General features: G+C 40.0%; 1 protein-coding gene across 1 annotated transcript in view; it reads right to left on the reverse strand.

Annotated features, from left to right (window-relative positions):
* The window catches only part of ttll7 (tubulin tyrosine ligase-like family, member 7), a 69,253-nt gene extending 49,122 nt beyond the window's left edge, over positions 1 to 20,131 (reverse strand). The window contains exons 1-8 of the mRNA XM_079650710.1: positions 19,902 to 20,131; positions 13,108 to 13,488; positions 12,609 to 12,740; positions 9,947 to 10,068; positions 7,192 to 7,259; positions 6,746 to 6,904; positions 2,471 to 2,687; positions 3 to 14 (exon numbers count right to left, since the gene is read on the reverse strand). Of these exons, the coding sequence (XP_079506836.1) occupies positions 3 to 14; positions 2,471 to 2,687; positions 6,746 to 6,904; positions 7,192 to 7,259; positions 9,947 to 10,068; positions 12,609 to 12,740; positions 13,108 to 13,132 (735 nt within the window). The 5' untranslated portion in view covers positions 13,133 to 13,488; positions 19,902 to 20,131. The remainder of the gene's footprint in view (positions 1 to 2; positions 15 to 2,470; positions 2,688 to 6,745; positions 6,905 to 7,191; positions 7,260 to 9,946; positions 10,069 to 12,608; positions 12,741 to 13,107; positions 13,489 to 19,901) is intronic.
* Positions 20,132 to 22,377: the final 2,246 nt, after the last annotated feature.

Raw genomic sequence — 22,377 nt, forward strand, 5'->3', positions numbered from 1 at the left:
ATGTAGAGCTGGCTCTGTGGAGAGAAACTGGAGTTAGGAGGGCCTTGATGCATTATCAACGTATGCATGTTTAAACCTGACAGTAAGGATTTCCAGATGTATTTGATGACTACATGAGATGTCTCTTTCATACAGTAGGAACACAGATCTGGCTTTAAGGGGCTGCTGATACTGGTGCATTACTACCAATATTTAAATAACGAAGTTGTGTCCTTTTATTTGAATCAAAAATACAATTTGACCAGATGTAGAGTCACTGGTCTTGGGTGTACTTGTAAAACAAGTAAACGTCTTGCTATAAGCTGTGATAACAGTAATAACTGAATGTCATAGCAACAGCATGCAGAGAGAACATGCATCTATTTGCACCAGATGGCATGTTTTGTTTGTTGTTGCATACAAATCATTCTTGTCTTCTTTCCACTGAATTCCTTTATTTACTGGGCTGAAGAAGAAATGAAGCTCCTGTTTACCCAATGTAACCACATTATAATACTAATAGCTGCAAATATCTCCATTGAAGCAAGTGCAATTGTATATGAAATGACATTTTATTTTAATACATGGGGTATATGTTATACTCAGATGGCTGTTGTACCTTTGATGGTGCTCTTTAGTAAAAGTATACCTTACTCAGTGATGATAATCATCACAGGAAACTATGTCCTCAAGGGTATTCATGCATTATTCCCTGACTGCACATACACACATTGTAAAGTAAAGCCTTTTCTCCTTAGTAATATGTGTAGACAAAAATAATGGAAAAAGAAAAAACATCACAAATGTGTCCCTAGGAAATTACTAAAGAGGGTAAGAAATGTAGTAAGAGAAGTGAAGAACAGCTGACTGTGTTATGGGAATGATCAATGCTCTGTTCTAACGCTGGTTCTTATACTCTTATGGGATTGACAGATAAAGAGCGCAACAGCAGAACAAGCTTATAATCATAGAGCCCTGAAATCTCAAGCACTCAGTGATAAGATAAGTCAGAGCCCCACAGTTCAAACAGAGCCTGGCTAAAATGTGCTAATGCACATCCCTCTCTTTACACACTATCCTTCACAGTTGAAGACAATACATCTTTGTCCTTAGCCTACAAGGTAATAACGCCGTGACCGGAGGCCACTCCAGCCCATGATAGCTGTCTAGGAGCCACTCTCTGTGGGATTGAATATGCATCTCCATGGCACGCCTCACTCCATCATGTGCCACAGACTGGGTAAGACAATACGCATTTGTGTCGCGGGAGGGGGTCCATATGTCGATGTGAGCGTGTGTTCATATTGTAGATAAGCATCACGCTTGATAGGGAGCTGTGTGTGTGTGCTTTTACATCTCATCATCAGCCACAAACTGTGCTTCAGCAGGTGCAGAACCTCAAGGCAAATATGAACGGGTTGATATTACTGGAGACATCTGGCATATGGACATTTGCGCTCAGCTGTGTGCATACAGTATGCCTGCTTGCCCAATCTGTGTGTGTGTGTGTGTGTGTGTGTGTGTGTGTGTGTGTGTGTGTGTGTGTGTGTGTGTGTGTGTGTGTGTGTGTGTGTGTGTGTGTGTGTGTGTGTGTGTGTGTGTGTGTGTGTGTGTGTGTGTGTGTGTGTGTGTGTGTGTGTGTGTGTGTGTGTGTGTGTGTGTGTGTGTGTGTGTGTGTGTGTGTCTGTGTCTGTGTCTGGGTGTGTGTCTGTGTCTGTGTCTGGGTGTGTGTGTGTGTGTGTGTGTGTGTGTCTGGGTGTGTGAACACAACAGTTGTTGGCTCTGTTGACTGTGTATATGAGTACATGCATGTTTGTGTGATCATACGGAGATTACACTGTGTTTCCTAACCTCTGTCCCCCAGTGTGTTTGTGTGTCGAATTTGATTTTGTTGAGTTGCAAAAGGCCATGGCTCCGACGAGCATGGCAAATACATTTTTCTGCAAATGTACTTCTACTTAAGGCCGCTTCGGATGTCATTTTGTTTTATATTCAAAGCTTTTTTCGATGTATTCAAATCAAGCTTCAAATGTGAGCCGTCATTTTTTATGATTTCATCACTCTATAAAAATGGAAACATCTTTTGTTAATGTGGTTATATAAATGTTATGTATGCTGGTGCTAGATGGCTCTGTGCATACAGGTGCATACTTTCTTTGTGGACATTCTTGATTAAGAATTTAAATGTCAACAGCATGAATGAATCTTTCAGGCCTTGGATTACTCTTTATAGCTCTTCTTCTACTATCTGTCTCTTCTGAATGGCCACACACTAAGTACTGTATACATGAACGGTTGTACTTATTCCTACAACTCATCAAATGGGACTGCACAAAAAGCAATCAGATAAAGATGTTTGTCCTGTTATTAGTCTGTTAAGATAAGTGTTTATGATCATGTGCTGCTTCTGTGAGGCACTTTCTATTTTCATTTTTGAACAATTCTACACAACCAATTATTCTTTTTTAGTAGTACTATGTCTGTGACTCACCAGGTTGGCCTCACTGGGTGCATGGTACTTCTCTGTGCCCATGCGAACCAGGCCGTCGTTGTAGAGGAAAATACGGAGCGGGTCGCAGGAAGTGACGAGGATGTAGATGCGCAGGTCAAACTTGTAGCCCTCCATCAGGAAGGGCTTGTCCAGGTACTCCTGAACGATGAAGTGCTCGTGGGCTGGCAGCTTCTCACAGTTACGGATAAGTGAGATCCTGGATGGACGGAAACTTTATTAATCCTCAGGGGGGAAATTGGGGTGTCGTCAGCAGCATAATAAAATATGGCAAAGACAGACGAAAAAGATAATTGAAAAAATGATAGATGGCAACATAGAAAGGACCATGAACATGATTGATGACATTGGCAATGTCTTATATACATGTTGAAGCAAAAACTATGCCAAACAGTATACAGATTTGATGGGGTCCCGCATAATCTTTCATGTTTAATCATCTGGAAAAGTTGGGGCTATTTAACTCTGGTGCCTTATCTGCCAATAATGGCGAAGCTTTCAGTCATCACAATCCAAGATGACCTTTTGGAGCAATGGACAGTAAGTATCAGTATGAGCAATAGATGCAATCAGAAGGAGAACGTCCTTACTGCATAGAATGACTCTTGCAATAACAATGAAGAGGTTTAGCCCTTATGAGTGACAGGGTCAGAGCCATTGTGCCCTGATGGTATTGACGTGACCTTGCCCTGCTACAGAAACTTTGCTGAAAACATATGTTAATGAGTTCGCTCAGCACGCCTTAGGTCTAGTTTGAGCCGGACAAGCTGTTTGGCTCTGAGGTACTTTGAGCATTCCAAACTTTTGTTATTCTGTTCATTGCCTGGCTAAATAAAACAGCTGAAAAATAAATTCGCAAAAAACAGACAGGTACTACACAAATGCTGGTTTGTCTGAGAAATACCCAGTTAGAATCTGGAGAACATTGTGATTTCCAGAAGCCAAACTCTGCCTTCTCTGAATGGCATAGTGCATCAAATGCTTTGGCCGGGTCTTTCAGCTGTGTGCAGGTTAATAGGAGCAGACATTGCACTCCGGTTCAACCTCCACTCTAATTCTTTTGCTTTGGTCTCATGTCACTGGCACTCAGGCATTATAGTACGCAGGCCATTGCTAGCTGGACTCAAGAATGAGTTGTGTTAGTTTGTGTGCAGCGATGTGGCTGTGCACGCAAGGGTGAGGGGCAATATTTTAAAAACTTTGTGAACGTAAGAGCGTATGTCTGTTCACATGTGTGTGGGAGTATGTATATGTGCAGCGAGGGTGAGGGGTCGTTTCTAAACAATCTCCCACTATGCAGAGGCATTGCATCTGACCTGTATCACCATCATTCATAGTTAAGGCAGACTTGGCCTAAATTAGTTACATGCTCTGCCTGGAAGGCTACATCACACACACACACACACACACACACACACACACACACACACACACACACACACACACACACACACACACACACACACACACACACACACACACACACACACACACACACAGACACACAATATTTAGCCAAGATGTAAAGAGTTGATTGTTCAAAAAGTACACTTTGAGGTAGTAAGATATTGTGGCACCAAGCCCCCGGAGGGCAAACATTGTAATGCTCTTTAATGACAGCCAGCACATACAGTATCCTGGGAACAGTGCAGTATATGAGGTTGTTATTTAACATTAGAATTCACCCGCTCAGTGGACGCAAAAACACTGGAGCATTGTTGATGAGCTTCTAAGTGTGAATCCAGATTGGGATCAGGTATTGCCTTTCAGGTTATTGTTTTTGTTCAGCAGTTCCCTTCAGAGGTTTGATACAATTGTCCCAGTTGCTGTAGTGTGATGTTGTTGTTACTCTCAGGTTTATCCATCATTCCTCATCACAATTCAGCACTCTACTTTAATGCTCTCGTATTATAACGGATCATTTCATTGGCCTGCTTATATCTTGGAACAGAAAATAACATGGACCAGTTGATGGTACATTGACCAACAATGTGAGGGCCCTCCTAACAGTGAGGCAGCGAGTTGAGTGATGAGGACAGGGTTAACGGTGTTAGTTAGTCAAGGAGGAGTAGCTGAGGAGAAGACGACATGATTGATGAGCTGTGGTGTCAGATAATCACAGCCCACTCTCCCCTGCCTATTTAATTTGGCACCGGAGGGGATCTCGCCTTTTTAAGCCCTGCACGCGCTTTTATTTTGTTTCCCTTATAACAAGCTGAGCTTCAGACACAAACAATAACTTCATTTAGTTGGCCGACGGAAAAATAAATTGCAGGGGGGAGATATAACTTAATTTCCTGCCTCGTCACACCATGCGAAAAAAATCTAATCTTGTGAGCCGCCCGCCGTTGAGTGGTCGAACTAAACTCATCATCTTTCATATTCTTAATATATTGCTATGATTCAGCCTTTGTTGCCTTTTATTCTTTAATAAATAAGGGCTTAGTGCAGCATGGAGTTAAAAGTAATGCCCACATTATACCAGAAAGGACAAATTCAAAGAGAATTCGAGGGAGAGGTGAAGCACAGTAAGCTATTTGTACTTCAATATCCCCACCTATTGGTGCCAGTGATATATGCAATCCAAGGTTATTTCTTTACACATGCACTACAGGGATCACATTTTTTAAAGAATAAGAAATGAAAGAAAATACTTGCTTCATAATGTTTTGAAATCTGGGCAGTTTCAAAATAGTCTGAAGTGTTTTTAAGAGAACTATGTGCGACATACAAATAGTAGCAAATCCTAATATTGAGTTTGGCCTGTCTTGTACTTAATTGTATGATACTGAATTATTTTCAAAGCCAACCCCACTTTAAACTTTGAACCAGAAAACACTTGGCATTTTCCACTTTATTTAAGTTATACTGTAGCAAATGCTAATATTGAGTTTGGCCTGTCTTATACTTAATTTTGTGATACTGAATTATTTGCGAAACCAACCACACTTCAAACTTTGAACCAGAAAACACTTGGCATTTTCCACTTTATTTTAGTCATGTCTGTGCAGGCTTGACCTCCACACAGGTCAAATCACATCTCAGTGGAATTCTGTTTTGGCTTTCAAATGAGTTGGCTATGGCTCATACATAGAACATTCGAAAGAGTTAATGTGTTCATTTTAGAAACGATGTAGGATACTTGTTTAAGTGACCACTTCTGTTCTTCAGCAATTGTTTTAGTCTATTATACAGATCAAAAGTCTGAGCAGAGGCCCAAATCACCTGAGAGATTTCTTCTTTCTTCTTGTTTTTTTGTAATAAATGAACAAACCAGCTCAACAGGCTTTTCTCTAAGCAAAGGCACTTAAAATAACAACCCCCCCATGCCCACCCAGGCTAAAGATGATCACTTTTGTTGACACTTTGTCAAAGGGCGGCCAATTCAACTCTTGGTAAACTTTGTTTTGTAATGTTTTTGTTTCCACCCATATTGACACACATTTGGACAAAAGCTTCACATCAGTTGGGTTGAGCGATTGAACAATTGAGTTGAACACTTGATAACTTTAAAGTGCATAGCTGTACCTAATAAATTGGTAAATAGTCAGTATCAAGGCATCACCATGTCACCATGCCTTTTTACTGATTTTCTAAATACTTCACGATGACAACAGTCAGAATAGTGAAAACATGCCATAGAGATGTGACATCACAACCTGAAATAACCTCTCACCTCACGGGGCTTCAAGCATGAAATATGCATTCATGTACCACAGCCTGCTCGTCTTTTGATAAAGAGATGCTATTGTGAGACAGATTCCACTGCAGCAGCCATGGCCATTGGTCCATTTTCTAGTCTGAGTGGTCCCTGCTGATGATGCCTCATAAAGGAATCCAATAATCACGTGTGTGTGTGTGTGTGTGTGTGTGTGTGTGTGTGTGTGTGTGTGTGTGTGTGTGTGTGTGTGTGTGTGTGTGTGTGTGTGTGTGTGTGTGTGTGTGTGTGTGTGTGTGTGTGTGTGTGTGTGTGTGTGTGTGTGTGTGTGTGTGTGTGTGTGTGTGTGTGTGTGTGTGTGTGTGTGGCCAACAACTGTTGTGATTCACCACACCCTCTCATCTCATCTACTCAACCTGATCCCAGCCATAATGATATTTCCATTGACACCCACATCAGGGTCACACACCTCTTATTGCCTTGTTGTGTTGTGCTTGTCCTCTATTTTCTCTAGTGCTAATTTCGCCCCCTCAGTATGTTGTTTAGTTCCTGCATCAGTCTCTCTCGTTCTCTTTCATGCCTCGGCTTTCGTGACCTACCCGTGACCCATGGCTCCGTTGGCGGGTTTGACGATGAAGGTCTTCTGCTTGCGTTTCCTGCGTAGCTCCTTGACATAATTCTGGAACTGAGTGTACTCTGCGGGGAAGATCCAGGTTTTGGGTATGAAGCTGTACTCTTGAGACTGGGACTTGATCATTCTGAAGAAGAAAAGAAAGGGGTGTGTGTGGGAGTAAAGCATCATTTTAAACCATCTACAGTCTTGCACTTATTTTGAACGATAACGTGCATTTTTTATTCACAGTAAAGATTCATTTTATGCTTTTACAGTAGTTACTTTTACTCGTTCGGCTTGTAATGATGTAATGTAATGACGCTACAAGTACACAGTTGTGACTTATTAGAGTGCCAGCTGGCTACAAATCGAGCTTTGACATTCTTTTGTTTTTGCACATCTGAACCAAAGGACTCTCATTTGAAAACTTACTTGGACATGTTTCTTGCTAGGCAGTCTTTCCGGCAGATTTCGCCCATGCCAGGGAAATGGTTAATTCTCTGCAAAGGGACAGGCAGACATAATAATGTTGTTAGGGCCATTACGCCACTCAATTCCACCCCCACCCCTTCATAAAAATGAGCACATTAAAGGCAGCAACCTGAAGTGAGCTTACAATGTTCTGACATTTATGCCCAATTACGGACTCAAAACAAAAAGGTGACGCTGAGACCTTTCTCAACCCTTATTTAGTTTACCGTGTTTTTTTTATACTTTAAAGGTTGGGGAGGGAAGAGGCGAGAAAAAAAAAACACGATCAATCTCAACTCCGAGGGGCCGAGGTAATTGGTTCTGCATCGCAAGCTCCTGCAGTGACAGTTGAATGAATTGCTTTGAATGCGCTGAAAGGGGGGTAAAGGAAAAACTCTGGGTTTTCTGTATTCTTTGACCAAATGAGCCTGAACAGGGGCGTTAATTAGGCTCGTATGAACTGAAACTTGACAGCAAACTCTCACAGTACATCACTAAATGGGCGGAAAAAAGGAAAGAATCAAAAGAGGGAGAGAGAGAGAGAAGCAGAGGGAGAAAAAAACAAGAACGCAGAGTGTAAAAGGATCCTGTGATTATTATCCAAACGAGACAGACGTAATTAGGGATTCGGAAGAGATTGCACAATTATGCCAATGCCGCGAGACGACGTGGCTTGTGAGGGGAAATCAAAACCAATTGTTGAGGGACTTCTACTTTTCTTCTGAGAAATGATCACATGAAACAGCACAGCAGCGCGAGAGAGCAAGTGAAAACAATTGACAGCAAATCACCAGCTCTATGGTAAAACATTAGCCGCATTGCTACACGTTAAGCTGTTACAGTATTTGTAATATTCAATCTACTTTGCTGAACTCTGGCTGCCCCTGTCCTAACAAGCCATACTCCTTCCTGTCTGTGATTTAATCGATCATTAGTGCCCGGTCTAATCAAATAAGCGATCGGGAAGATGGATGGCTAACGCTCGGAGCTAAGGGGGAGCAGCGGCGGCAAGTTCAGTCAGCAGGACAGGGGGGGTCAAACAGAGGTAAGATCACTTTCAGACGAGTACACAGAACTCAGAGCTAGCTTTGTTGTTTAGGCCCGTCTTGTCATCATCACTAGTGACATGTGAAACCTGCCTCCCACTCCCTGCTGCTCACAACTTGTCAGTCGACCTGTCAATCTTTCTATCTGTTTCTGTGTACGCTCTGTTGTTCCCTCTCTCTCTGTCCACCTCTCTTCTCTATCTACTGCCGGCCTCTTACCTCCCAGGGTCTAAGGGAAAGCACATGGACACATCCAGAGTCTTACGTCCAGCTTCACCTATTTCATTTCCTTCCATTCTATTTTATTTCATTCTACTATCATTACTTTAAACCTAATCTTCTTGCAGCTCCATCTGTCCCAAATGTCTCTATACGCTGTCCCCTTTCATCTGGTCTAATCTTCTTTTTCATTATATTTTCCTTTACCTATTCTTTTATTTCTACAAAAAAACGTCATTTAAGGCAGATTGGTGTGCAAACATACATTATAGAAGTAAAGATCCTGTGATACAGATGTTATGATTTGTCTCTAATTGCAGTTTGAAATTTGACAATAACTTAAAGTGGACCTATCATGCTATATTTGAATAATATAGTGTAGGACCATACCTACTTTATATAAGGCATATTTATACTTTTTATTTTTCAAAATACCAAACAGATCATGCATTTTAGCCATTCCTCATTTAGCTCAATTTAACACTGTCTTTGCATGGGCTGATTCTGTGAGAACAGCACCATCTACAGGCCTGGCATATGTACTACAGCGTCTCCAGCGCTTTCGAACGGCAATGTCCGTGGCTGTCTCCTCCTGATTGGTGGAGTTGGCCCAATAGCCGTAGCGCCACTTCTGTGACGTCATAGAAGTGTTCAAATCTGGATCAGTCTGTATCAGATCCGTTGCAGCCCCTTTTTTAGAGATTTGGGTATGGAGGAAAATAGAGAGGGTTGTGTTTTCTGACACTTGGTGAGTTCCCTGGAACACCGGGGGACACATGTTCATGTATAAAAGACGTACAAAAGTGCATTTTGCATGATAGGTCACCTTTAATTAATTATTTTGTTACAGTTCAGATTTCATAACATTTGAGTGAACATTTCTTAAAGGCTTGGGAGAAAGGCATCACTCTGATAAGTGGATTGCGCTTTCTATAAGAATGTCAATAACTGCTGTGATTGTGTGAAGAATCTGCAGAAAGTGGTGTCGTGTTTGTCCCTCTCTAACCAAATGAGTGTTTTTTAAAGAAGGGATTTGGTTTTCTTTAAAGCAAAAGAGGTTCAAATAATATTCTCTAAGCACGGAAGGGTTGCGGTAGCTGTCATGTTTGTTTCGTTATATTATGACCTTTCTCTTTGGTCTACGGTTTCATTTCCTCTACATCTTTTCATGTAAGGTTAAATCCTTCTTCACCTTACCAGTGCTATACAAATTAGAGGCATCTGATTTTGTTTTGAAAATCTGGTTAAGAAAACATATAATATATTTTACATTCATCCAGCTGATTAGTGTCATGGTCTTCGGCTGCTCCTGTACTGTAAAGGTTAAGATCCAGTTTTTCTTCCTGTTTAGTGCAGCAATTGGAACTGACACCCTTATTCTCACTCGTTATATCTTAGCTCAAGACTACGAGTCTCCCGGACAATGTGTGCTGACTTGACATGCCGTGTACCTGATAGTTCCTGAGCTCAGCGATTCTCTCATGCTGCACGGCCGAGTCATTCCAGATGAGGTTGGCAGTCTCATCATCTTCCCGGGCCTTGATGTAGTCCACCTCGTTGATGACTATACGAACTGGGGAAAAACATTCACATTAGATCGTATTACAATATTAGAATTAACTTTGCAGTAATTTCAAAACATGTTTTACCCATGACCAGAAAGTCCTCAAAGACAAAGAGGCATAATATTCTTAGGAATAAAATGAGGAATATTGGGGGTTCAATTTGTAAATTTACATTAAAAAGAAATCAGGAAATGTTTGTTTTTTGTCAAGAACCAACATCGCTTGAATTTGCATGGTTAGATAAACCATATCTCACCACAGACGCCACCGCTTGCTTTTTATTATGTCTGAAGTTGATGTCCTAATCAAATTATACTTTGTTGATTGATCTAGCAATAAGGAAACAGAGTTTTCAGCCCAGAATTAGCACATTATTATAAGCATCCAAACTTTGAAGAGACATTGTCGTGATTTGGACGAATTCACAAGAAAACAACATAGTGTAGTTTGGAAGACGGGATTTATTTTGTGGATCAGCATTTACAATGCAATGAACAGATTCAAGAATATAGTCATGTCACATACTGTTGCACCTTCTCACTAACTTGTCACAATTGTATAACTTTAATTTCAGAAAGTCTATATTCATTTTCTCTGAATATTACCCCCCTCCACTGGTTCCTTAGACCTTTATTTTTGACCCCAAAATAGCACTCATAGGCCTTCATAGACCAGGATGTGACTTTGACCAACGCATCAAATATTTCTAGTGAACGGATCAATATTTCACTCTTTGCTGGGCTTCATTACTGTTTTTGCAGACATTAAGAGAGGAATCCGTCCAGGAGATAATAGATCAAAAAAGCTCACAGTAATATTTACCATTAATGGAATGGTTGCAGAGCAGCCAATCGTAATGCTTCTCTTCAAAAAGATGAATTAATTGTCTGTAATGCATTCAAATCCCACTGGAAACCCCATAGTATGAGAGATGGGTGGCGAGCACATTTGGACATTCATCCGACAACTATTCATTATTCAGTGAGTAATGAAATATTCATATGCCCTAACGAAACAGGGTATTCATTAATTTCTTGAAAGCCTTCACAAACCTGGAGAAGGCTTGCCTAATGTTGCATGGTGGCACTTGAATGGGAAAAAGGTGTTTCCGATGCAACTTCATCCATCTGTTAACGCCAGTAGAGGCTAACAGTGTTTTGCTAACTGGAACAGGGGGTCTATGCTTACATTTACCAGTAGGGTCTTAGTGCAAGCTGTAATCAATCCTTTCTAACACGTCTCATATAACAGTCATCCTTAGATCCAGATTGTTCATTGCCTTCTCAGAGGGTGTAAAGCAAACCAACAGCATTTTCTCTGACCTTTAACCCATACCTGCAATACTATAAATTCCGAAACAAAACAAAATACAGCTGCGTAAAAGGTAACAGCAAAAATGAGCCATCCATCTGGCCCTTAGTGTTAATTTTCCTTCTTAATAGCTCCACACTGCTTTCAGAATGGCCACTGTGAGAGTCTCGTCACAGCAAGCGAACTAACTCACAGCTAGACTCCCATCTACCTACAGGATCCAGGCAGCCCTCAACTTGTACTTGCTGCTGCTGACTCCTTAGTTTCATAGGTTGTAGTTCACCCCTGAGAGCTGGAGCTGCCACACTGGCATATACTGTCCATGTGAGGAGTGCTTACTGCTTCTGTTTGCCCTTCTCAAAAAACATCACTGCCAAGTTAAATTACCTCAATAAAGATTTATGTTTGTATGTAAGGCCGAGCTGTCTCTGTGTGAACTGTTGCAGGTCTGCTACTCTATTAGGTTTAATTTAAAACATTAAATAAAAACTGTCTCCTTCAAACAATCCACCACAGCAAAATTAGATGTTATTGTTGCGAGTGAAATCTACAGTGTATTTTTGTTTATTGCTGAGATAACATTGTGATTAGATTTGCTGTGTTTTGATGGACTGACTGAGTCATACTGAGAGCTGTTTCCAAAATGAATTTACAATTCACTGCGTCACACACTACACTTATCTTACGTGAAAGACAACCCAACTTTAAATATAAACATAGAAGGTTGAAATGTAAGGCTTTGGAGTACAGGCTTAGCGTACACAATTTAGCAAGATCAGACATAAAAGTACCAGACAATTATCCTTTACTTTGTATGAAAGTTAATAGCACATCTAACAACATCTAAGAACTGTGAGTAATTAACTGCAAAATGAATAGGTAAAGGTATACTACCACTGGAACTACAATAGGAATACTACTGCTAAACCATTTCAAGCACTACCTTGTTTTCTGACAGAAACATCAATAGGATAATATACATCAATGAAAGGGTTTCATCACCCATCTCAAAGAAAGCCTCTTTTCATCCTGCACTAGCTCCATTAAGACAAACTCTTTGATCAAAAGATGTCTTATCTTTGTAGACTGACATTTCAGTGATGCATGGTCCTGTTTCGGTTTCGCCTCTTTTTTCAAACTTGTTTCAGATACATTTTTATCTTAATTCAACGGATACAGTATATGTATTGTTGTTAAACTGTCATTTATTAAAATCATTAGAAATAGTTTACTGTACCAATCTCATATTTGGTGCCAGTGATGTTGGCGGAGATGGTGCCTTTCTTCTTTTTGGTGCGCACCTTCCTCTTCCCACTGCTCTGGTAGGAGCCCACAGATGGCCTGTTCACGGGGGACGCTCCTTGATCCTCTGGAGGAAGAGACGGCATACAACAACACTAGATTCAGTCACAGCTTGTGCTCCGGACTGGGAGGGGAGCACGAGTTGCCGGAGAATTGTAACATATTTGACACTGTCTGCAGGGGATTTAGTAAGTTTTGTTTATGGGGCTGGGGTGCAAATAAATTGCGCGTATATGCTATAGCTGCATGTGTCATAATGTTGTGTGTGTGTGTGTGTGTGTAGTTTCTATGCATGGGGGAATAGTATGATGATGATGGCAGGCAGGTAAATGAGCAGGTGGTCAGGTGTGTGTGTGTGTGCAGAAAACATGTAACCATCTAACAGAATAACTCTGTCAGTCCTGAGAGAGTTGGACCTCTCTTCTTGGACTCACCTCCTTCATTGGGAGGAGAGGGCATCTCAGAGTCTGGAGGAATGAGGGGGCAAGCCGAGCTTTCAGCCAGGCTTGGTGTGCGGGTGGGCCTCACAGGGTACTCGCAGCCCCTCCAAGGGCTCTGTCACACTCTCTGTTGTTAGTCTTCACTGTCTTGGGCTATAGACGATGTTGTTCGAGATGGCCCAATGGATCATCTGAGCATCTCCCTGGCGCCTCTCAGCAACATAAAGGGCAGTAGCAAAATCTCAGAAGGCAGGGGAGTAAGAAAGGGGGCAGCAGTGGTGGGGAAGAGTGGGAGGGGGAGGGCTCTCAAGGGTCTATACAGCCCCAAGAGGAGAGAGGGAGGGAGGGGATGGACAGAGGGATGGATAGGAATGCCTGTGGGAGAGAAGAAAAAAAGTATTAAGTATTAAGCTCAGGGGGTGAGTACAGTGCACACTAAGGGTCTGTGTGTATGTTCTCACCGAACTGAAGTGCATTGGACATGCTTTTGATGTAACGCAGCAGCCGCTAGCAGGCCTATCACAGGCTACATCAGTCAGCCTGACACCCAGCGCAACAGTTCAGTGAGAGCTCTGTACAGCTCTGACACCGCAGTACTGCTAATGAAATAATCCAAAGCCGTGTGACGTTCACTGGACTAATTGGTATTCCGTGGAACAATTGTGAAATATTAATGTGGTTGTCAGGTGAAGGGTTTGCAGAATCTCACTGTGTGTGATGCTGGTGCCAGCTTGGATTCATTGTATGGCTGAGAGGTCACTTCATTCAAACAGATGGCGTCTTTACAGTGGTTTGTTAAAAGGATGCTTCAGGCTATGAAGTGGTGTGGGAAATTAACACCAGTCAACAGCCAAATTCTGTTATTGTTTGGCTGCAGTCAGAGTGTGTGGTCTAACCACTTTTGGGGGTAATCAACCATTGCATGAGATGACCTGTCACATCGTTTATTTCTGGTAGGGGCAGCATAGTGACTCATGGTTATTAGCAATGTTGCCTCAAAACAAGTGAGGGACTATGTTTGCAGGTTATCGTGTTGTCCCTGTGCTCTCATGTCCAGGTGCTTCAAATTCTTTAAATGAACTAAGACAAAGCAGCATTGAGGTGGCCCCGAGACTTCAAACTGCACACAGGGTATGAATCTCTGTGAGTCTGTACAGTGAATCCATACACATAAAACATGCTTGGAACAATTCCAGCTGCTTATGGTCCTTTAAAGTCACATAGTGCAAGTAGCTGCCTCAATTTGAGGCGAAATTATCAATGCAAGTGGATTTAGCCCACAACAACTGGAGGACCAATCTGAAGTGTTGTGAGAGGGTTAAGAGAAAAACAAGTATAGTATATGTATGTTAGCCTGCTTTGATTTTTCCTTTATTATTATTATTAGTTTAATAGTTCTTAAAGTTAAAATACAAGAAGGGAAAATATATAACAGTTATATCTTTAACTTTTCTTTGCAGTTTAACTGACTAAACTAATAATCCCATATACCAGTTATATGCACAGCACACTTGCTTATGTTGCCACTTCTGCCTTTCATACAGAGATCAACAGTAGCCTCTAGTGGTGAGAAAACTGAAAAGCACATTTCCTATTTTCAAATGTTTTACTTACTTACCCATACGTACACATGTACAGATACACAGGCTAACTTAAAAAGCAACCCTATCGATTCGATCAGCATCCACTGGACAAATTGGAACAGGGAAACAATCCAATCGCATGACTTGATCACACAGTGGTCTTCACTGTCAGCCTCTGGGTCTGTCTGTGGTAAGCACGAGACATTGATCCGGGGGAGGACAGAGACTGGAATGAGATCAGCGCAGAGGGGGAGAGCAACAACACAGAGTCAGGGTGATAAAGTGAGGCAGGCTGTGTGATAACCTGCCCCCACATCCCAGTGGTGTGCTGGCTCTGTGTACAGGAGGCAGGAAGCACTGTCGCTATAGGAGCACTGGACCTCGCTGTCATGTAATCTCACCGGAACAAGGGGGGGGGGGGGGGGGGGGGGCACATATAATGCCACTGAACTCAAAACAAACATATGACTTTACACTTAATTCAAGTTATCTTTGAAAAAAATACCAGGGCTGTAATGCAGTACTCAATTCCAGCACCAGACACTTTTTTACGCTGCTATGGACAATCTTGCACTATGTACATTCCTTAACATATTGAAGTGACTGTTATTTTGTTATTTTGTATATATTGATTGTTGTGTTTTATCTTAATGTGTGCATATGTGTATACAGTCTGTTGATTGTATATATAGAGGATATACATATTTATACATATTTGTATTATTGTATTCTGTATTGTTGGAAACGTTATTTTGATCTCCCTGTCTGTACAATCACACAGAAAAATTGACATTAAAATGTACTTTGACTAATGTTAATCCTAATTATTTAGCAAAATGCCAGATTATGAATCTTCAGAATTTAGATTTTATCTTCTTTTTTGTTTCTTTTTCAACATCAGTATTGTCAACAAAAGTAGACATACTGGAACGTTATTTGTATTATCTCCTATTAAGTCACTAAGAATTATTGTTGATGTTAACCGCATTGTTTCAAATCTTAAATGCTACAATTTAATATACTACCATGGCCAAAAATGAAGCTTTGAAAATAACTGAGAGAGAAGCACATTTTGCAAATAGAAATGTAGTTTTCAAAGATACTCTCTGGTGATGTGAAAAAAATGAATTCATTGCGGTTCGTAGAGTGAAATGTCAACATAGATTCCTATCTAGGCTTGTTTGCCTGACTGCCATATAAGGTCACAGTTGAGCCCATTTGGTAGCCAATGACCCAGCAGAGGGAGGCTCTTTCCTGTTTTGCTCATTCCTCTTGGTGGTAGTTATTAGCTGCAAGAGAGCCTTTTACATGCATTCACATAATAGAAGTGAGAATTCAGTGTAATCGGACAACAGACTACAGTGTGTCACTGACTGATAGAAGGATTTCAGCAGGACATCCTGTTGTAATGTCACAGATGTAAAATAAGCTCGGTGAATGTTGTTGCATGCCATTAGTCTCCTATCACTGCTCATTGTACTTACCGTTCATAAAATAGAAAATATATATTATTTAAATAGAGACAATAATTTAGATAAAAATAATTGTATTTGTCACTTTCGTGTTAAGTATATAGTGTTTTATGCAAAAGCATGTGCGACAGTAGCTGCTGTTAGGTTTGCACCTTATTAAAAGTTTCTTTAACAGGGTATATGCAGGAATCCTGAAGTCAAATGTAATACCTTTTAAGACCATTTCCATACATTTTAAGACCTCATCGCCACTTTGAGTTTTAACCGGTTACATTGGCGACACACTTTACCTCACATTGACTATATACAGTATTGATTGTCCTTCCTCCTTATCTTCCAACCATTTGGACGCAAACCTGCATTTCCCCATAACGATGTTGTTTAACAACCGGCGTAAACGGACCTTCGCGCGCTATCAAGCAGTGAGCGTGCGATGTCCTGTTCAGATGACGTCAAATCCAACGGGATGCCATAAATAAAATAAACAGAATCACACTACACACCTACGCAATGATTACATTCAGGCAGACTGTAGAATACAAACTCTTTGGACAATGTGTATATACTTATTGAAAACAAGCAACAAAATGTAATACCTTGGAAAATGCCGTTTGATACTTTTTAATAGCATTAATTTTCGCTAAATTGATTTATCAACTTTTTATACTTTTTAGAGATGTAAGGGAATACAACATTAAAACAAACTCAAACAATTTTTTGAAAGAATGTAATTGCAATATATTTTGCTGCTAGCATCATCATTAATAATCCTTCAGTGTAGTATTACATATTTACTAAATCCCTTCCACTATACGCTGTATCTACTGTTAATCCTCCGGTGCAGTGACGTTTCTTCTCCAACAGAGTGAGCCAAAGCGCCACAACAGCAGAGAAGAGCTGAATAGGCCCAGCTCCTAATGATGCTGATCTCATGCACTTCCCCTTTGCCACACACAACACAGAAAGGCCTCATTGTAGAGAGTCAGCTTTTCATGCTGCTCATCTGCATCACTGTCTGTCACACAAGCCCTAAAGGCATGACAAAAGCCTGTCTGTGTTTTAGGGTGTTGTTATGCATGTTTGTCGAATTATCCAGCACAAGTTGTTAATACATGTGTCTCATTACTGTACGCCACCCTTCTCATATATATTTATTCGGCCTGCAGAATTTAAAATACATCACAAAGATGTTTTGAAACTAATATATACGGAAGTCAAGTATTGCAAAACTCTTCCTAGATATTCACTGTTATCATATTCCTCTATCTTAAGACAATGGTACTTCCTTTTATATCAAAAGCAACTTCAGAAGGACAGCAAAAATAGCTTTACAATAAGGGTGCCAAGGAAGAAAGCTTTATCAAAACAGCAGACTGTTTATTTATGACAAGCGGTGTCACACCTATTACACAAGTCCCTTCAACAGCCAGCGGTACTTCCCTGGAGGGTTTGTTTTATGTTCTCCCTGCCTAACATGAAACTACATCTTGAAAGCAGTCGTCAAATACAGAATCAATACAAAAAGGCTTGGGGAACCACCACTTAGCCTTATGTCAGCAGGATTTGCAGACACAAGTTATTTTCTGTACATGCAGTATGCGCCATTCTTGCCACTATAGTATAGCAGTGCCTCAGGGTATGTAACACCATTCAAACGGACAAAGACACTAGCTAAGAAGAAGACATGGTGCACTATTACACATCCTTGAAAAGCAAATGTAAACAAAATACTTTTCAATTAGAAAATAGAGCTTTTTTTTTTTAAATAGTAGAAATCCTTTGGACTATACATTGTCTTACACTCTAAAGACACAGTGCCAATGTTCACAAAAATGCAGTATGTTTTACAAGAAACTATTTCCTTTCATTATCTATTTTGCAGCTACAACCACTTTGTTTTCCAGTGAAAAATGATAGCTGAGTTTGCGGATTACTCTCACAGGAAAGTATCTGGTGTAGAATTGCCAGTGGATCTAAACTTAGCTCCAACCACTGACCCATCTCTGGCTTCCTGCCTTTTCCCAGATAAGTAGGAGCTAGTGTGGGAGATGTCAGCCCACGGGATACTGAAATACACCAACAAACAACAGAATGCTAATCTTCAATTTTTCAGAAATAATCTAAAGTGATACTGGCAAAATGTCCCATTGTAAAATTCCACTTTTGTGTATAATTTATATTAATTATAATCTTGCCTGAACTTGTTTTCTGTAAGACAAAGAAGGGCAAATAACTTACGATTGCAATGGGAATTTTGTTTTAAAGCAATGCATTGTTATAACCAAGTATGCTTGAAATGTGTACAGTGCAACAACACATATAAAAAGGGCTTCAAATGTTGATCAAACACCTTGGTTTAAATGTATACCCAAGCTAGTGTGACAATTGCCAGATAAAAGAGAATGCCCCTGTCAAGCAAAGCCTACCAGGTCAAACAAACCAGCTGCTGACACAAACATTAAATGAACTGTAGTGCATTTGGCATGTCATTCAAAAATGTAAACCTGTCGAAATGAATCTGTCTTTGAATTGAGTTGAGTCTTTGTTTTTTGTGCTGTTTGCAGCAGTGCACCTACAACATGTAGGCCATTTGGTTTGTTTTTGTATGTATTATCATTATTATTATTATAACGATAAAAGATAATAAATCAAATAAAAACCAACTGGCTCTGATGCTGTAGGTGCTGTGCTGGAATAAGCACTACAATCCTGTAGTAACTTTAACTTTAATAACAATTGCAGAATGCGTTATGTAGCCTGAATGAAAATAAAATATTGTAAATATCATATCCTTCTTATTAGCCTTATCCAGCGAAATATAGATAGAATATTAGATATAATTACTATTATTATATTATTATTATATTAGATAGAATATTCTATCTATATGGCGCTCGCCTTATCGATTAAAATAGGTCCAGGATGCCATCCATACATCCAAGCATATGTTAGGCTGTTATTATTATGTAATCCCCTTGCTCTTTAGGAATGGGTCATCTCTAGGGTGCTTTATCAGCATGTGGTTTCTAAGTGGCACACAATACTACAAACAGACCTCTAAATCAAACGGCTCTTCAAACAACCTCCCTCGTGTAATTAACCAGGGTATGAGCATCCACAGCTAAACGCCAGCTAAAGTATTGCATACCAAGATAGATGCAAAGCTAGCCTGAGCTAAGAAGCTAAGCAGCGAGAGACATATGCTTGTCACAGCAAAGCAAGCAATATGGTATGTCCCAGACCACTGTAAGGATAGTAGGCCATCCCCTTTAATAAATAGTGTCTGTATTTTAAGATTGGTGCAAGATGTATTTCTTAAACACGCATGTTATATCTTGGATATCAAGATATTTCGGGATATTGTTGTTGCTTGACAAAATGTAATGTCACAAAACGTAAGCAGGTGTATGCAATAAGTTGCAAGCAAGCGTTAGCACACGTTCACCTAGCCACTAGTGTACTGTAAGTCAGGTGGAAGGATCACACAAGGAAGCAATCTGGCAATGTTGCTTTCCATCGAATGCAGCGTTACCGCAACGTTAACGTTTAACTGCACTGTGAACGAGGGCCTTTTCAGTTAATGTAACATCGAAATGAAATAAACACTCCTGAATGAGATGCAGTATAATGATTCAGAAGGAACATGATGACCCTGGGCTACTCTACAGTTAGCCTAGCCGCACTACCTAGCAAAGGATGGAGAGGGGAACGCGAAGTAGCCCGTTAACGTTACCTTGTTTATTCCAGGCAGTGCAGCTCCCTGCTGGTCACATCCAACCGACACAGACGCCGTTAAGTGCGACACTGGGGCCTCTTTTAAAGAAACAGCCCTGTCCTGAGTGTATAATAAACAATATGGCAGTGTTTAAGATGTGTTACTACTGAAAACTGACGTTGGTTGACAGACAAAAAAATCAGTATCTTGTATTCCTCTTGTGTGCTGGAGCGAGTCCATGGGCTAAACCATTCGTTCCCTAAGAGAGGGGGTAGCTGAATGAAGTGCTGAAGTTTGCATTCTCAATTTGGTAATAGCATGACGTTTGGTGTACTGTAAAACGTACAAATAAAGTCAGCACATATTATATTCAACTCGTAACTAGCTATAAGGGGCAAGAAAAGGCTTACCAAAGCCGCAAGGAATATTTCGTACACTTTTGGGTCAGGTTTCGATGCAGCTCGTCTGCCACAACTAGCTGATGCAAACACAGGGAAGCTACCTAGCAACCGTGTCGCTGACCATGGTGCTAAAAAACAACCCTGCGGATTATGGGTGCGTCCTACTCAGAGGTCATAAGGTGCCACCTATGGGTGCCACTCATTTATTGTTACCTGTTCGATTAATAAAGCATACATATTCCTCAAACTGTGCCGGATTCTTGCTTTCCTACTTATATTTTCAGATTTTTTATTTCTTTTTCTAAGCAAGATAAGACACATTTATTTTATTTAATAATAATTATAATAAAGCTTTATATATAGCACTTTTCATACAACACATGTAGCTCAAAGTGCTTTTCAAAATGGCACACATCACAAGTTAAAAATAAACAACAAGAAATTCCCCTCAGATTAGATGTTAAAAACTTTGCAGGTACGTGCAGCAAAATATTAAATGTGAATAGGTTAAGAGACACAAGGAGGTAAAAGGTATGATAATACAAATAAAATACAATAATATATGATTTCTCTCCGACAGATAAGACACAAGACAACTGAATCGATGCAACAATATAAATATTTAGCAGACTTTATACAGCAAGTCCTCCATACTGTAAAAAGACACGAGCATAAAAAACAGGAAAAAACACACAAGTTAAAAAGTTATTTATAATTTAAAGCTATGTCACAAACGGTCTTGGATTTAAAAGAAGTCCGCATTTCTTAAAGTTTTAGATTTATTGGCAATTCGTCACAATTTGAGCAGCATTGAAGCTTAAGTCAATAATAAACGGAAGTTGAAAATGTATTATTTAAAATGATAGCTTATAGATGCATAATACGGATACAGTAGGCTATACAAATAGATAAATAGTATACAAATTAAACGATAAAAAAGAGACAGGGGTATATCAGATGTGCAGAGACATACTTTATATACGGTTTTAATATATTGATTGATTTATTTGATCACTCAAAGACAATAAATATTTTTAGGATATGGGCATCCTGACTCAACGAATTTGTGTGTTTGTCATTTTTTATATTTTGCATTTGACAGTGCATGTGTGCACAAAACATGTATAAGTCAGTTTCAATAAGACTACCTACTGTATAGAGTTGGCCTTTGTTTATTTTTGGTAAGATGAACATGTAGTCACTTACTATTTAACTTAAAAAGAAGAATTGAAAAGTTCCTAGTGACTGCTAATGCCTCTCACCACAAGGATACACTTTCTTTTTATAAATGTTTTTTCTTTTGTGTCCTCAAATCCACCCGCATAACTGCGCGGTGTCAATGGTCTGCATCATAGGCTCTGGTCTGCATGTTTTCTTCCAAAAGCACTTGCCTCTGAGGATTACATCACTTCCTGTGTGCGCAAAGTTGTTTGTAACCGTTCTGTCAAAAATGCTGCATTCAAGACGTGTGGGAAATGCCAAAAACCATAACTTGCAAGATGTTCATCACTCAATTTTTCGATGCCAATTCCTAACTGTAGGATTAAACGGGATATTTATAATAAGGTAGATACTGGGAGGGTGGTTTTGTTATTTTGGAAATGAACAATGGAATGAATGAACGAAATAACTTTATGAGTGGTGGTATTTCAAAGCTGCATTCATCCATGGCCTGTCAAACTTTAATGATGAAAGATGTTTTTAAATGACCAAACAACTCAAAAATATCGTGAAAGTCGTGACTTCCTTGCATGTGATGGCCACAATGTCCATCTACAATTGTATACAGTATGCAGTGCACCTCTTACACTGCTCATCATAATAAGTAAGGGGCAGGTAAAATAAGACTTTCTTCTCACTGCTCCTTTCCATTAAAGAAAAAGCTTACAAAGTATACTAGTTTTGTTTTATAATAATTGCCATGAGTGGAATACAAACTAAAAACTAAATAAAAATCTTAACAATCTAAAATCCAAATATCAATATACCTTATATTTTAGCCACTGATTGATCACTGGTCATACAGTACACGTGATGTATGAGTATATGATTTCCAACCGGCCCTTGAAAGCTGCGTTTCATCCATTAATTCG

The sequence above is a fragment of the Notothenia rossii genome, assembly GCF_949606895.1.
Source record: "Notothenia rossii genome assembly, chromosome: 1".
Lineage (NCBI taxonomy): Eukaryota > Metazoa > Chordata > Actinopteri > Perciformes > Nototheniidae > Notothenia > Notothenia rossii.